General features: G+C 41.5%; 1 protein-coding gene across 1 annotated transcript; it reads right to left on the reverse strand.

Annotated features, from left to right (window-relative positions):
- Positions 1-710: 710 nt before the first annotated feature.
- LOC109561940 (olfactory receptor 2V1) lies at positions 711-1,658 on the reverse strand. Its single transcript, XM_019964795.2, has one exon. The coding sequence runs from the start codon at positions 1,656-1,658 to the stop codon at positions 711-713; it is 948 nt and encodes a 315-aa protein (XP_019820354.2).
- Positions 1,659-12,400: the final 10,742 nt, after the last annotated feature.

Consider the following 12,400-nt stretch of genomic DNA (forward strand, 5'->3'; position numbering starts at 1 on the left):
TATTAGCATTTAGGGATATATTTGTATTTCTTTTTTATTTAAGTATAATTGATTTACAATGTTTTGCCAATCTTCGCTATACAGCAAAGTGACTCAGTTTTACACATATATATATTCTTTTTTAAAAGTTCTTTTCCGTTTTGGTTTATCCCAGGAGATTGGATATAGTTACCTGTGCTACACAGTAGGACTTTGTTGCTTACCCATTCTAAAGGAAGTAGTTTTCATCTACCAACCCCAAACTCCCATTCCATGACTCTCCCTCCCCCACATCCCTTAGACTAGGAACCACCCAATAAAGAATCATAGAGACTCAATTTCTCCCATCTAGAAAATTTTTATTTAAAAATATTTATATTTAGGTGAAATCATCAACTAAATAATATAGATGATACATAAATGAAAAAAGACTGTGGCCGGGACATAGCAAGCACTCAATAAAACACAACTATAACCAAGAAGAATTAAAAATAGAGTGAATTTCCTTCAAAGACTTCATAAATGATCAATAATGATAATAATAACTAATGCATTGCTTCCTCATGGCACTTTAGATTTACATATAGTTATCCCAACAAAATCCCTGTGAGGTAGGGTAGTGTCATGATTCCCATTTATTGATAAGGAAACAGTCACTCACAAAGTGTGAATGACTTGCCAACATTATGCAAACAGGAGGTGGCAGCACCAGGCTCCAGATGCCCTGGTGTTCAGTGCCAGTTGCCAACCCTGCAGTGATCCAGCCCCTTCTTCAAGGCGCCCATCACCTCCCGATTTCTCAAGCTATAAATGAGAGGGTTGAGCATAGGTGTTAGGACTGTGTAGAAGAGAGAGACCACCTTGTCATGGCTTGGGGCCCGATAGCGCCTAGGCCTAAGGTAGATGAACATGGCTGCCCCATAGAAGAGGGACACAGCAGTAAGGTGGGAAGAACAGGTGGCCAGAGCCTTTTTACGAGCATGAGCAGAGTGCATATGGAGCACAGCCCCCAAAATTCGAGCATAGGAAGCCACAATGATGGAGAAGGGCAGGAGCAGCATGAAGATACAGCAAGCAAAAAGCAGGGAATCAAAAATGGATGTGTCTACACAGGCCAGTTTCAATAAAGCTGGAACCTCACAGAAGAAATGATCCACATTCCTTGGGCCACAGTAGGGTAAGCTTATGGCTCCCACCATTTGTATCATTCCATCTATTATCCCAAAAGTCCATGAACTCCCAGCAATCTGCAGACAGACCTTCTGGCTCATGAGGATGGGATAGTGAAGTGGGTGGCTAATGGCCACATAGCGGTCATAAGCCATGAGTCCCAGCAAGAGCCCTTCAGATCCCACGAGAGAGACAAAAAATCCAATTTGTATGGCACAACCCACAAAGGAGATGAACTTCCTGCCAGACAAGAAGTTGAATGCCATCTTGGGCACAATGTCACAGACCAACAGGAGGTCCATGAGGGAGAGCTGGCTGAGGAAGAAGTACATGGGTGTATGAAGTCGAGGATCCATGTAGATGAGGCATACGAGGAGGACATTCCCACAGAGGGCTACTGTGAAGACCACCATAACCACAGAGAATAGGGCAAAATCAGCCTGGCTATGAGAAAAGATGCCCAAGAGAATGAAGCCATCTATGGATGATTGGTTCAACCATATCCCCATGGTTCAGTTGTTCACAGTCACCTGAAAACATGGACAGAGAAATTCTGAGATTGAGAGACATGTCTTTACTTATCTCTGAATTATTCTTCTTCAGTCATCTGTATCTTTTGTAATTCATTAGAGCACAATAGTACATACTTAGGGATATATAAGAGGATAGGAGCTTTCCAGGTGGCACAGTGGTAAAGAACCCACCTGCCAATGCCAGAGATGTAAGAGACATGGGTTTGATCTCTGGGTTGGGCAGATCCCCTAGACAAGGGCATGGTAACCCACTCCAGTATTCTTGCCTGGTGAATCCCATGGACAGGGGAGCCTGGCCAGCTAGTCCATAGGGTTGCAAAGAGTTGGACATGGCAGAAGCGATTTAGCACAGCACATTCTTTCATTTTTCCCAAAATATAGATGATAAGATATTTGCTATCTCATAGAATTGAACCATTTATCTACATTTGTATGTATCCATACCAAGAAGAATAGAATCTGAGTTAGTTTATGTGTCACAGGACTATTGGACAATCCTCTTTCAATAGGCAAAATACTGGCTTTCCCATATGGCACTGACTCTTTTTAGCAGAACTAGATGGACTCAGTATACTATCTCTAGCAGAACTTGGACCATTTCATCCCAAGAGATAATTCATATATGTTATAATAAAGGAAAGTAATGGATACTTGAGATGTTCTTTATTTTGCTGAGCTCAAATACCTTAGAACTATTTTTAATTCTTCTATGTCTTTTACATCCAACTATCAGAAAAGCCTCTTGTCTATATTATTCATAATATCTCAGAATCCAGTTAATGCTTATCTCCTCTACAGCTGCCTTGGTCCAAGCCACTATTCTGTCTTAGATGGACTCTTACAGGCTTCTAGTCAGTCTCCGGGCTTCTACCATTGAAACCCTAGAGTCTATTCTCATAACAGTTCAAATGAGTCTGCTTAAAATGTAAGTCATACAATGTAATTTTCTTGCTGAAAGCATCTCAATGACTTCTCAAATTAAATAAGAGCCACCAGGGAAGCTCCAAATTACCCCACATAAGGCCCAAATACTTAGAGTGGCACACAGGCCCTACACGATACACACACAAACACGCACACTCATATCTCTGACCTCATTCCCTACCATGTCCCCTTTGCTCACTGTGTTTCCTTGAATTTCCTTGGACACTCCCACCTTTGGATCTTTGCATTTTTTCTCTTTGGAATGCTCTTTCCTCATATTTCTATCTCTCATCTGCTTCAGATTTTTACTCAAATGCCAACCTCTTAAGAGATACATTCTGTGGAAAGTCACTAAAATTATAAACATCTTGCATTTTCAAGTCGTTTCTTGCTTTTGTTTTGTCCACAGCACTTATACCATTCAACACATACAGGATTACATTTTATAACTTTTATTGTCTGTCTCATCCTATTGGAATAAGAGCATCATTTATCATTCACCATGACATTGGCACCCCCTAATGGGTTCAGCCCCTAATGGCTTCCTGGTTCATAGTATATCCTCAATACATATGTGTTGATTGAATAAAATAATCAAGGTGAACTAATATATAGCTGCAACTTCCATTTTCTGAAAGTAGAGAGACTCCCGCTTCAATTGCTGTAGCCCTTGTTCTTGACCTCAATATATTACTTCATTGCTATATTTCTTCATCTGAGGGATAGTAAGTGATATAGTAAGAAGGGGATGACAGAGGATGAGATGGCTGGATAGCATCACTGACTCGATGGACATGAGTCTGAGTGAACTCCGGGAGTTGGTGATGGACAGGGAGGCCTAGCGTGCTACGATTCATGGGGTCGCAAAGAGTCAGACAGACTGAGCAAATGATCTGATCTGATCTGATCTTGAGATACTTACAAAAGAATAGAATTTCTCTGCAAATGGATAACAGGGGTATCCAGGAGACATTGATTTAGGATATATTCATGTCTACTTTACCTCCTTGCAAAGAAGAAACAAGGCAACCACACAAGATACACTCTTTGTACAAAGAAACAGAGTAATTTCTAAAACTAGGATAGCCTTGCCCAGATCCACCACCATGGAGGTAGGCTTTCTGAGCTGATTTCCTACAGAACAGAGCATGTTCTGACTCATGCCCAGAAAAGACATGCCCAGGTATCCTTGCCAAAAACAACACAAAGGTGTGATGGGAGGTAAATCACACCTTTGTGTGATTTACACAAAGGTGCAAATACTACAGGAGCAAATCACTGTTCCTATAGTCTTCAAATACCATCTTGGCCATATCAGACCCAGACTGAATCAATCAACTGAACAAACCAGGTTCCACCTCACACCAGCAATTCCTCCTTTTATGTTAAGGACCCAATGTGTATATAATCATTTGGCTGCATGTACCTTCAAAGACATACACTCCACACCTCCACTTTCCCCCTCACCCACCACTGTATGCTACAATACTATAGAGTTGATTAATGACATATAAGCTCCCTTGAATTCTAATTCTTATAACACTCTATACTCACCATCTCCATTTGGATGTTCAATGGGCTTATCCTACCTAAAGTGATCAGATAGAGTCCTTGGTCTCCTCTGGAGAAACAAAACACCTGGTCTAACCTTCCCATGTAAATTAAGGGCAGGTCTGTCCAGTTTCTCAGGATATAACACATGGGTCATATTGAATTTCTCCTTCCCTCTCACATCCCAACATCATAAATCTCTGGTGGTTCTTTCTGCAAAATGTATCGACCCCTGACCACTTTCCATTCTTGCCCATCCTACCTGGCCACACTGTCATCACTGCTCTCCTGGATGATGATGGTCTCTAACTGAATTTGTCTCATCAGCCATTCCATCCCTGCCCCTATCCTAGTCTATTTGCACACTGCACTGCAAGGCGGGAGACCTGGGTTGGGAACAGCCCCTGGAAGAGGGCATGGAAACCACTCCAGCATTGTTACCTGGCGAATCCCCATGGACAGGGTAGCCATGGGGTCGCAAAGAGCTGGATGTGACTGAGCAGCTAACCACTAAAGTGAACTCATCTCTGTAAGAATAAAAGACAAAATTTTTCAAGAATAAAGGAATGCCTATCAACAGACTTTCTATCACCACTCAGACCTCCTTTTCTTCTGTTCTCCCCAGAATCCCCATGACTCTGGTCTCATCAGCATCCTGTGTTTACTCCCATCCCAGCCTCAGGGACCTTAGTGCTTGCTCTTACCTATTCATGGAAATTTGATCGCACATAAATTCTACCTTGTCCCTTCACCTACTAACTAACCTTCTAAGCCAGGGCTTCCTCAGACCTATTTGCAATTGAAATCCTTCTCTCCTCCCTATTCCTTCCCTGCCTTGTGTTTCTCATAGCATTCAACACCGTCAGACTTGCTACATTTAATTCATACAGATTTGTCTTCTGCTTTTCAACTAGAATCCATATTCCCCCAATGCCATTTTTTCTCATCGGGAATCCCCAGCTCCTAGAGCAGTAACTGACATGAATTATACATTCAGTAAATATTGTTGAATGAGTGATTGTAATATGCAAACAACTCAAGAAACTATCCTAGTATTCCACGTTATTAATTTCCTGCTCATTAATTTCCTTCCTTTCCGCTATTTAGTTAATGGCTTCATTTTTTCCCTAGAAAGGACAGCATAGAGAAGCCACTTTGAAGCTAAAATATACATTGGAGGACAGGTTGACACTAAGTCCCATATCAGTCCTGTCCTTCCTGCCCCTTCACCCCTACCTCTCCCCACTCATCCTTTGTCTTCCTGCTGTAAACCACTATTCAACCCAGGAACCCAACACTAAGGCTCCCAATCCAAACCGAGAGAAAAAAAAAAGGAAAAGATCAATTAGAAATTAAAGGAAGAAAAACAGAGAAATAGATCGAATGCAAAGAACTAGAAGAAAGGTGGGCTCTGTGACAAACTAGGGATGGAATGGGGTGGGAGGTGGGAAGGAGGTTCAAGAGGGAGGCGACATACGTACATAGAGGTACTATGGCTGATTCATGTTGATGTATGGCATAAACCAATACAATATTGCAAAACAATTATCCTTCAATTAAAACTAAACAATTTTTAAAAAGAAAAGGACTAGAAGAAAGACAGAAAAGACACATAACACTAAAAGGTATATGCCCACCAACAATTCCAAAAAAAGGGAAAATAAGCTGAAGGAGACAGACAACAATGGGAAGAAAAAATAATATTCAAACAGAAATGTGAAATGACCAGCAATTAGCAATAGGAACTGGAAAGAGGAGAGAAGAAGGGTGACAGGAAAAGATCCTCACTCACCTTTAAGTGGATTCCCTGAAGGAAAAAAAAAAAATTCAGCAGATACCCTATGGCAGAGATTCCAGTGTCAAAATCATTTCATTGCCCTTTTCTTATTTGTACTTACTGGGTCAGAGTACACAGGGAGGAGACCCTTCCCCCAGCTTTGACCTCCTTCCTCTGCCCCCACCAACTTCTCAGCCAGACTCAGGCTGAGGTGTTGCCTGCAGCCTCCCTATGACTCTCCAGCTCACACAGCAAGACTCAGACAGACAACAGCTTCCTCTTAGCATAAGGGGATATGGAGAAAGTGAACTTAGTCAAGGAGATGGTGGTGGGCAGACGGGGACAGAGTCAGGATCTGTGTATCTGAGCCCACCCTCATGCCAGTCCACCTTCCATGGGCTGCCTCTCTGCCCTTGTTGCAGAACTGTCTCCCGTTGCCTGTGAAATACTTAACACTGAATCTGAGTGAGGAAGTTAAAACTGTGAGGTCCCAGAGGAGCCCACAAATTCCAGCCCTGAGGCAGAAGCTCCCAAGCTTATAATTAAAGAAAACCAAATAGGGAGCTTGGGGACAAGACCAGAAGAAGGCCAGCAGGATGGAGGGAGGAAACCTGGCCATTAGAGAGGCACAGGGCAGCCAGGGCACAGGAAGTGGGGCAAGTTTCTTGGTGCTCTAACCTCCATCACAGACAAATTCCACATTTTCACAGTGACCCTGAGGTCTCTCATGGGGTCTCCACCCTTGGATTTCCTGATAGGCTTTTTCTGCATCCCACAATCCACGTTTTTTTTTTTTTTGCCTTCCCCATGAGGTCAATATATATTTATTGAGAACCCATGATATACAGAGCACTGAGTGAACAGTTACACTTGAATCAAAGGTGGGGACTGAACACAATTCTAGCCCTAAGGAGTTTATAACCTAATGGGAGGGAAAGAAGAGCATTCATCTTCAGGAGAGTCAAATGGTGTCAGGGGAGCTGTGTGTCATCCCAAACCTTGTCAAATCAGTGTCTTTCACAGTTTTTCTGTGAGCAGTCCTGTGATTTCATTATCATGTCTGTCATCCCAGTGTAATCATGGACAGCACTTTCTTTCACTCTCAAGGATGCCCCAGGTTTGATGATAAGTTAATAGTCACTTTAATTTTGTCTTTATGTCCTATGAAATCAATTTTCAAAATGACCAATTCATTGGAAACCAAATTGCCTAGGTCAATTTATGTTTTTCTTTAACTCTGTTTTTTTAATTAATATGTTTATTTTAATTGGAGGCTAATTCGTTTACAATATTGTAGTGGTTTTTACCATACATTGACATGAATCAGCCACGGGTGTACATGTGTCCCCGTCCTGAACCTCCCTTCCACCTTCCTCCCACCGGCTTTGAATGCCTTATTTCATGCATCGAACTTGGACTGGTGATCTACTTCACATATGGTAATATATATGTTTCAATGCTATTCTCTCAAATCATCCCTCCCTTGCCTTCTCCCACAGAGTCCAAAAGTCTGTTCTTTATATCTGTGTCTCTTTTGCTGTCTCGCATATACAGGGTCATCGTTACCATCTTTCTAAGTTCCATATATACGTGCTAATATTCTTTAACTCTTTGAAGTATGACTGATTTTTATTTTATTTTCACAACAGTAATAAATATGTTTTATCTGCCATACAAAGCTCTTGGGGCCTTCAGTTGGAGGTTGATGCACAGAAAGAACAGATTAGATCAGAAGGCTGAGAGAAGGGGAATCGAAAAGATAGCTGGGAAGACACAGGGAGGTGGAGACAGAGAGACCTAGGAATAAATAGACCTCTGTCAGGCTACTTCTAGGCACAGTAAACTGTTTTTTTAAGAAATTTCATACAGCCATTCATACCGTTCTGCTCCAGCCTCCTTCTCTGTCATTGTCCTCAACCTGCTGACCTACTCTGGTTTCCTATAAGTACTTGAAGTTTTTCCACATCCATATTTTTGCTCAAGTTAAACTTCTATTTGAAATTATTTTGTCTGTTTTGTCTTTTCCTACTGAAACAATTTATTCTATAAATACCCATCTAAAGCTCTTCATTACTATTCTCCCCTTCTAAAAATTCATTCCACACCCTTTAAGCCTCTCTGAGCTCATAGTGTATTTTCCATACAACTGGCAATTTGTTGTATCCTGTGAAATCTATTATGTTACTATTTATTTAAACTACAGAGTGATTGGGTGAAACATGATTGCATACAACCAAAAAACAGCTTTGTGTTTAGCTAGGACCACCTTCATTCCTGGAAAATCCTTCACCACCTTTGATGGAGTTCAAGCTGATCCCAGGGCTGTCTGGTCCACTTTCAGGTAGAAACCTATCTCCACTTAGCTAATCAAGACCAACTTTCAGGTAGGCTAAGATCCAGCTTGATACAAGTCATATCTTAAATCTCTCACCAAATTAAAAACCTTGCCCATGGCCTCTGCTCAGTTCAGATCTGATTGGGAGCTTGGGGACCCACCACAGGGAAGAGTGGAAAAGAAAGATAGCACTAAGTCATGTCTGATTCTCGCGATCCCAAGAACTATAGCCTGCCAGGTTCCTCTGTCTATGGAATTCTCCAGGCAAGAAAACTGGAGTAGGTTGCCATTTCCTTTTTATCCTGCTCCTTTCATTTTGATACTTAGAGATCTTCCTTATTTGGTTTTCTAGGATTTTCTAGGATTTAAGGGAAGATCAGGAATGTAGGGGGGCACTGGGGAACCCTGTTGGGTATATATCAGTGTCATCTGCAGTGAGATATCTGAAGTCCAGTGTGTGATCTACCTGCTTGTCTGTCTATGTGCCTGTCTGTCTCTCTCTCTCTCTATCATTCCTGCATGTTAATAGATGTTGAATGCCCTCCCCACCTTCTGAGAACTCTGCAGTGACAGTTCCCTGGTAAGGGCAGACTGTCTCCAGTTGACCTCTTGTGACCCCCTCATTTCCTGACCCTGGCAGTTTCCTTTCAGTCCTTCACACAGACCACTCTCAGAAGAGAGTTTCCTAAGAAGGTTTGAGATGGTGGCCTCACAAAATATCTACTTGACAAAGAAGCAGTTTAGTCATCTTGACCCTAGACTGTTGCTGCACTTTGTCCTTTTCTTACAAGCATGAGCTGCCCCACCTTATCGCACAACTTCAGAATTCCCCAAGCACCAATTCTGCATTCACCTGCATACACAGTCTCCCTGAGAAACACATGTCAACTTCTTCTTGGAGATCTGTCATCTGGTCAGCTCCATGGAAGCAGGCCCTGAGTGTTTGTAGTTAGTGAGCCTCCATCCAGAAGTTGAAAAGCCAGTCCCGTTTCTAGGAGTGTACCCAAGAAGGAGAACTTTTGAGTCCCCTCTCAATCAGGGAGCAGAGAAATAAAATGCCACTGTAGTCAAACTGAGTTAGGCTAGTTAATGTTTGATGCAACATGGAGAACAGAGGGGTCTTTAGTGAGAAAGTGTAAGAGGAGCTTGTTACAAAATTGTTAATGAAATTGTCACACAAGGTAACTTGTGCTTTGTTTCTAAATGGTTTTCTTTTAATGTGAGACACATCAAATCCTAAGAAACACTTCAATCCTTGATCAGAAATGCAATCTCCAACTTTGACAATAAATGTGGTTCTGGTGATCTCTGAGTGATGGATGCTGTATTCATCTGCTCAGGCTTCTGTGACAAAGTACCCAAGTCTGTGTGGCTTAAACAACAGAAATTAGTTTTCTTACAGTTCCGGAAGTACAAGATTAAGTTTATGGCAGAATGCCGCTTCAGGTGTAGGCGCTCCTCCTGGGTTGAAGATAGTGACTTTTTTCTCATGTGATCTTTCCTCTGAGTGTGTGCAGAGAAAGGATGAGCTCTCTGGTATCTCCTCCTATAAGGACACTAATTCTATCAGATTAAAAAACCCCATCCTTATGAACTCCTTTAACCTTAATTGCTTCCTTACACCAAATACAGTCATACTAGGGATTAGAACATTACTCATGAATTCTGCTGCTGCTGCTAAGTTGCTTCAGTCGTGTCTGACTCTATGAGACCCCATAAATGGCAGCCCACCAGACTCCTCTGTCCCTGGGATTCTCTAGGCAAGGATACTGGAGTGGGTTGCCATTTCCTTCTCCAATGCATGCATGCATGCTAAGTCACTTCAGCCACGCAACCCTATGGACAGCAGCCCTCCAGGCTCCTCTGTCCACAGGATTCTCCAAGCAAGAATACTGGAGTGGGTTGCCATGAATTCTGGGGAGACACAAACATTCGTTCCATTACAGACATCAAGGATACTTTTGACTTTGGTATCAAATAAATCCTTAACAGAATTAAGCAAAATTAAATATTTGTTTCCATACTGAACTTTCTATTTGTCAAAAAAATTGGAAAATCTGGACAAAATAAAAAAGAAATTTGAAAGCATCAGAAATAAATCAAGACAGCCAAGACTCAGGGAGCAGAATTATAGAGAAAAGGGAAGCATGTTAAAGTGAATTCAGTTTTATATGAGCTTTTCCTCTTGAGGTGTCTGCTGATCAATAAATAGCATAAGGTTCAGAGGATGAGAAACCGAGCATAAAACAGAGACTAAAAGGTTAGGAGTTGAGTAGAGTTTTGGGGTCTGATGTGCTGGAAATCCAAAAATAAGTGTTAAAGCTTAGCAGTGAGGCAGTTATTCTCCTCTAAAAAAATTTAAAAAAGAAAAACAGTCTTTCAGGTGGAGTGTTGTAAAGGGTATACACTACAAGCAATGGTGAGCTAGGAAGAGATGAGCTTCACAAAGACGAAAATACAGTTTTAAATCAGTCCAATTTTAGATCATATTAAGGTGATCTTTTTAACTCTAATGGTCAACAAAAGCAAATTCTCTTTTTAGAAAGTAACAACCTTCAAATTATTTCTACAGTTAATAAAATCACCCAACATCTCAGGAGACAAGACCAAATAAACAACAACAAAAAATTGTTAATAAGCAATAGAAACAGACATATGGGAGATTCAGGTGTAGGAGTTATAAGAAATAGACTTTGAAATAACCATTATTTATAAATCACATAGTGGAGAATTTTACTAGAAACTTGGAATCAATTTTTTTTAGAAAATGGAAATTTGAGAGCTGAAAAACATATTAAATAAAATTACAAACAAAATACATGCATTTACCTCCAGAATAGACACAGCTGAATATAGGATTAGTACCAGAAGAAAATATTCAGACTGAAGCATAAAGATAAAAAGAATACTTAAAACAACAAGACTGCTCTAGCCTTGGGATCAACCTCACCCAAGAGCAAGTGAATAACATCTGTAGGGCAATCACAGCCCTGCAGTCTAGGGACTCAGGCCACTAGTCAGCAGGCCAGATCCTGTTCTGAGACCACCTGGGCCCTGGCCCCACTTATCACCAGGACAACACAAGCTTTGGAACACCCAGACCCTACAGAAAGCTCTGTCAGGAACCAGCCCCAATAACCAACAGTCTGATACCAGTCCTGGGACCCCTGTGCCCTGCAGCAAGACCCCAGTATCCAACTCTGTCTGTCAGAGGTCCAGCACTAACCCCAAGATCTGGCTTCACTCACTAGTGAACAGACACCAGCCCTATAATCTCCTAGACACTGACTCTGCTCACCAGTCAGCCAGCAATGGCCCTGGGGTCCAATGGTGCTATGCAGCAAGCCACCTCATGACCGGACCTTGCCTACCATCAGCATGCAGCATCTGCACATAACAAGGCCTGGCAGGCCAGCAGTGCACCAAGTCTACCAGACCCAATAGTCAGCTCATCAATACAGAAAAACCCATGAAGCTCACACAGAGGAGTGCACTGCTGAGATACATAGGATATCCCCTACAAAAGTTCACTTGTCCAAGGTCAAAAAACATAACTAACTTATGAAATACATAGAAATAAAGATAGCAGTTTAGGCAAAATGAGGAGACAGAAGAACATGTTCCAAATGAGGGAACAGGATAAAGCTCTTGTGAGGAAAAACAAAGTGAGTGGAGATGGGAAATTTACATAAGAAAAAGTTCAGAGTGATGATCATTAACATGATAACAGAATTCAAGAGAAGAATGGAAGCACAGAGTGAGAAGTTAAAAGTTTTGAACAAAAGTTAGAAAATATAGGCAACCAAAAATGAATAATACAGCAAATGAAATGAAAAATACACTGGAAGCAATCAACAGTAGACTAAATGACACAGAAGAACAGATTGGTGAGCTAGAAAGATGTAGTGAAAATCAGTGAAATTGAAAAAAAATGAATAAATGAGGACAGTTTAAGAGACCTCTGGGACAACACCGTGTGCACTCATATTCCCATTATAGGTGTCTCAGAAGGAGAAGAGAGGGAGAAAAGGGGGCTGAGAACATATTTGAAGACATAATAGAAGAAAACTTTCTTAATCTGGGGATGAAAACAAACGTCCAAGTCCAGGAAGCACAGAGAGATCCAAACAG

Source organism: Bos indicus, chromosome 7, assembly GCF_029378745.1.
Source record: "Bos indicus isolate NIAB-ARS_2022 breed Sahiwal x Tharparkar chromosome 7, NIAB-ARS_B.indTharparkar_mat_pri_1.0, whole genome shotgun sequence".
Taxonomy (NCBI): domain Eukaryota; kingdom Metazoa; phylum Chordata; class Mammalia; order Artiodactyla; family Bovidae; genus Bos; species Bos indicus.

What these genes read in the sequence shown, in the direction of transcription:
- LOC109561940 (XM_019964795.2), bottom strand. Translation starts at nt 1,658, where the DNA reads ATGGGGATATGGTTGAACCAATCATCCATAGATGGCTTCATTCTCTTG.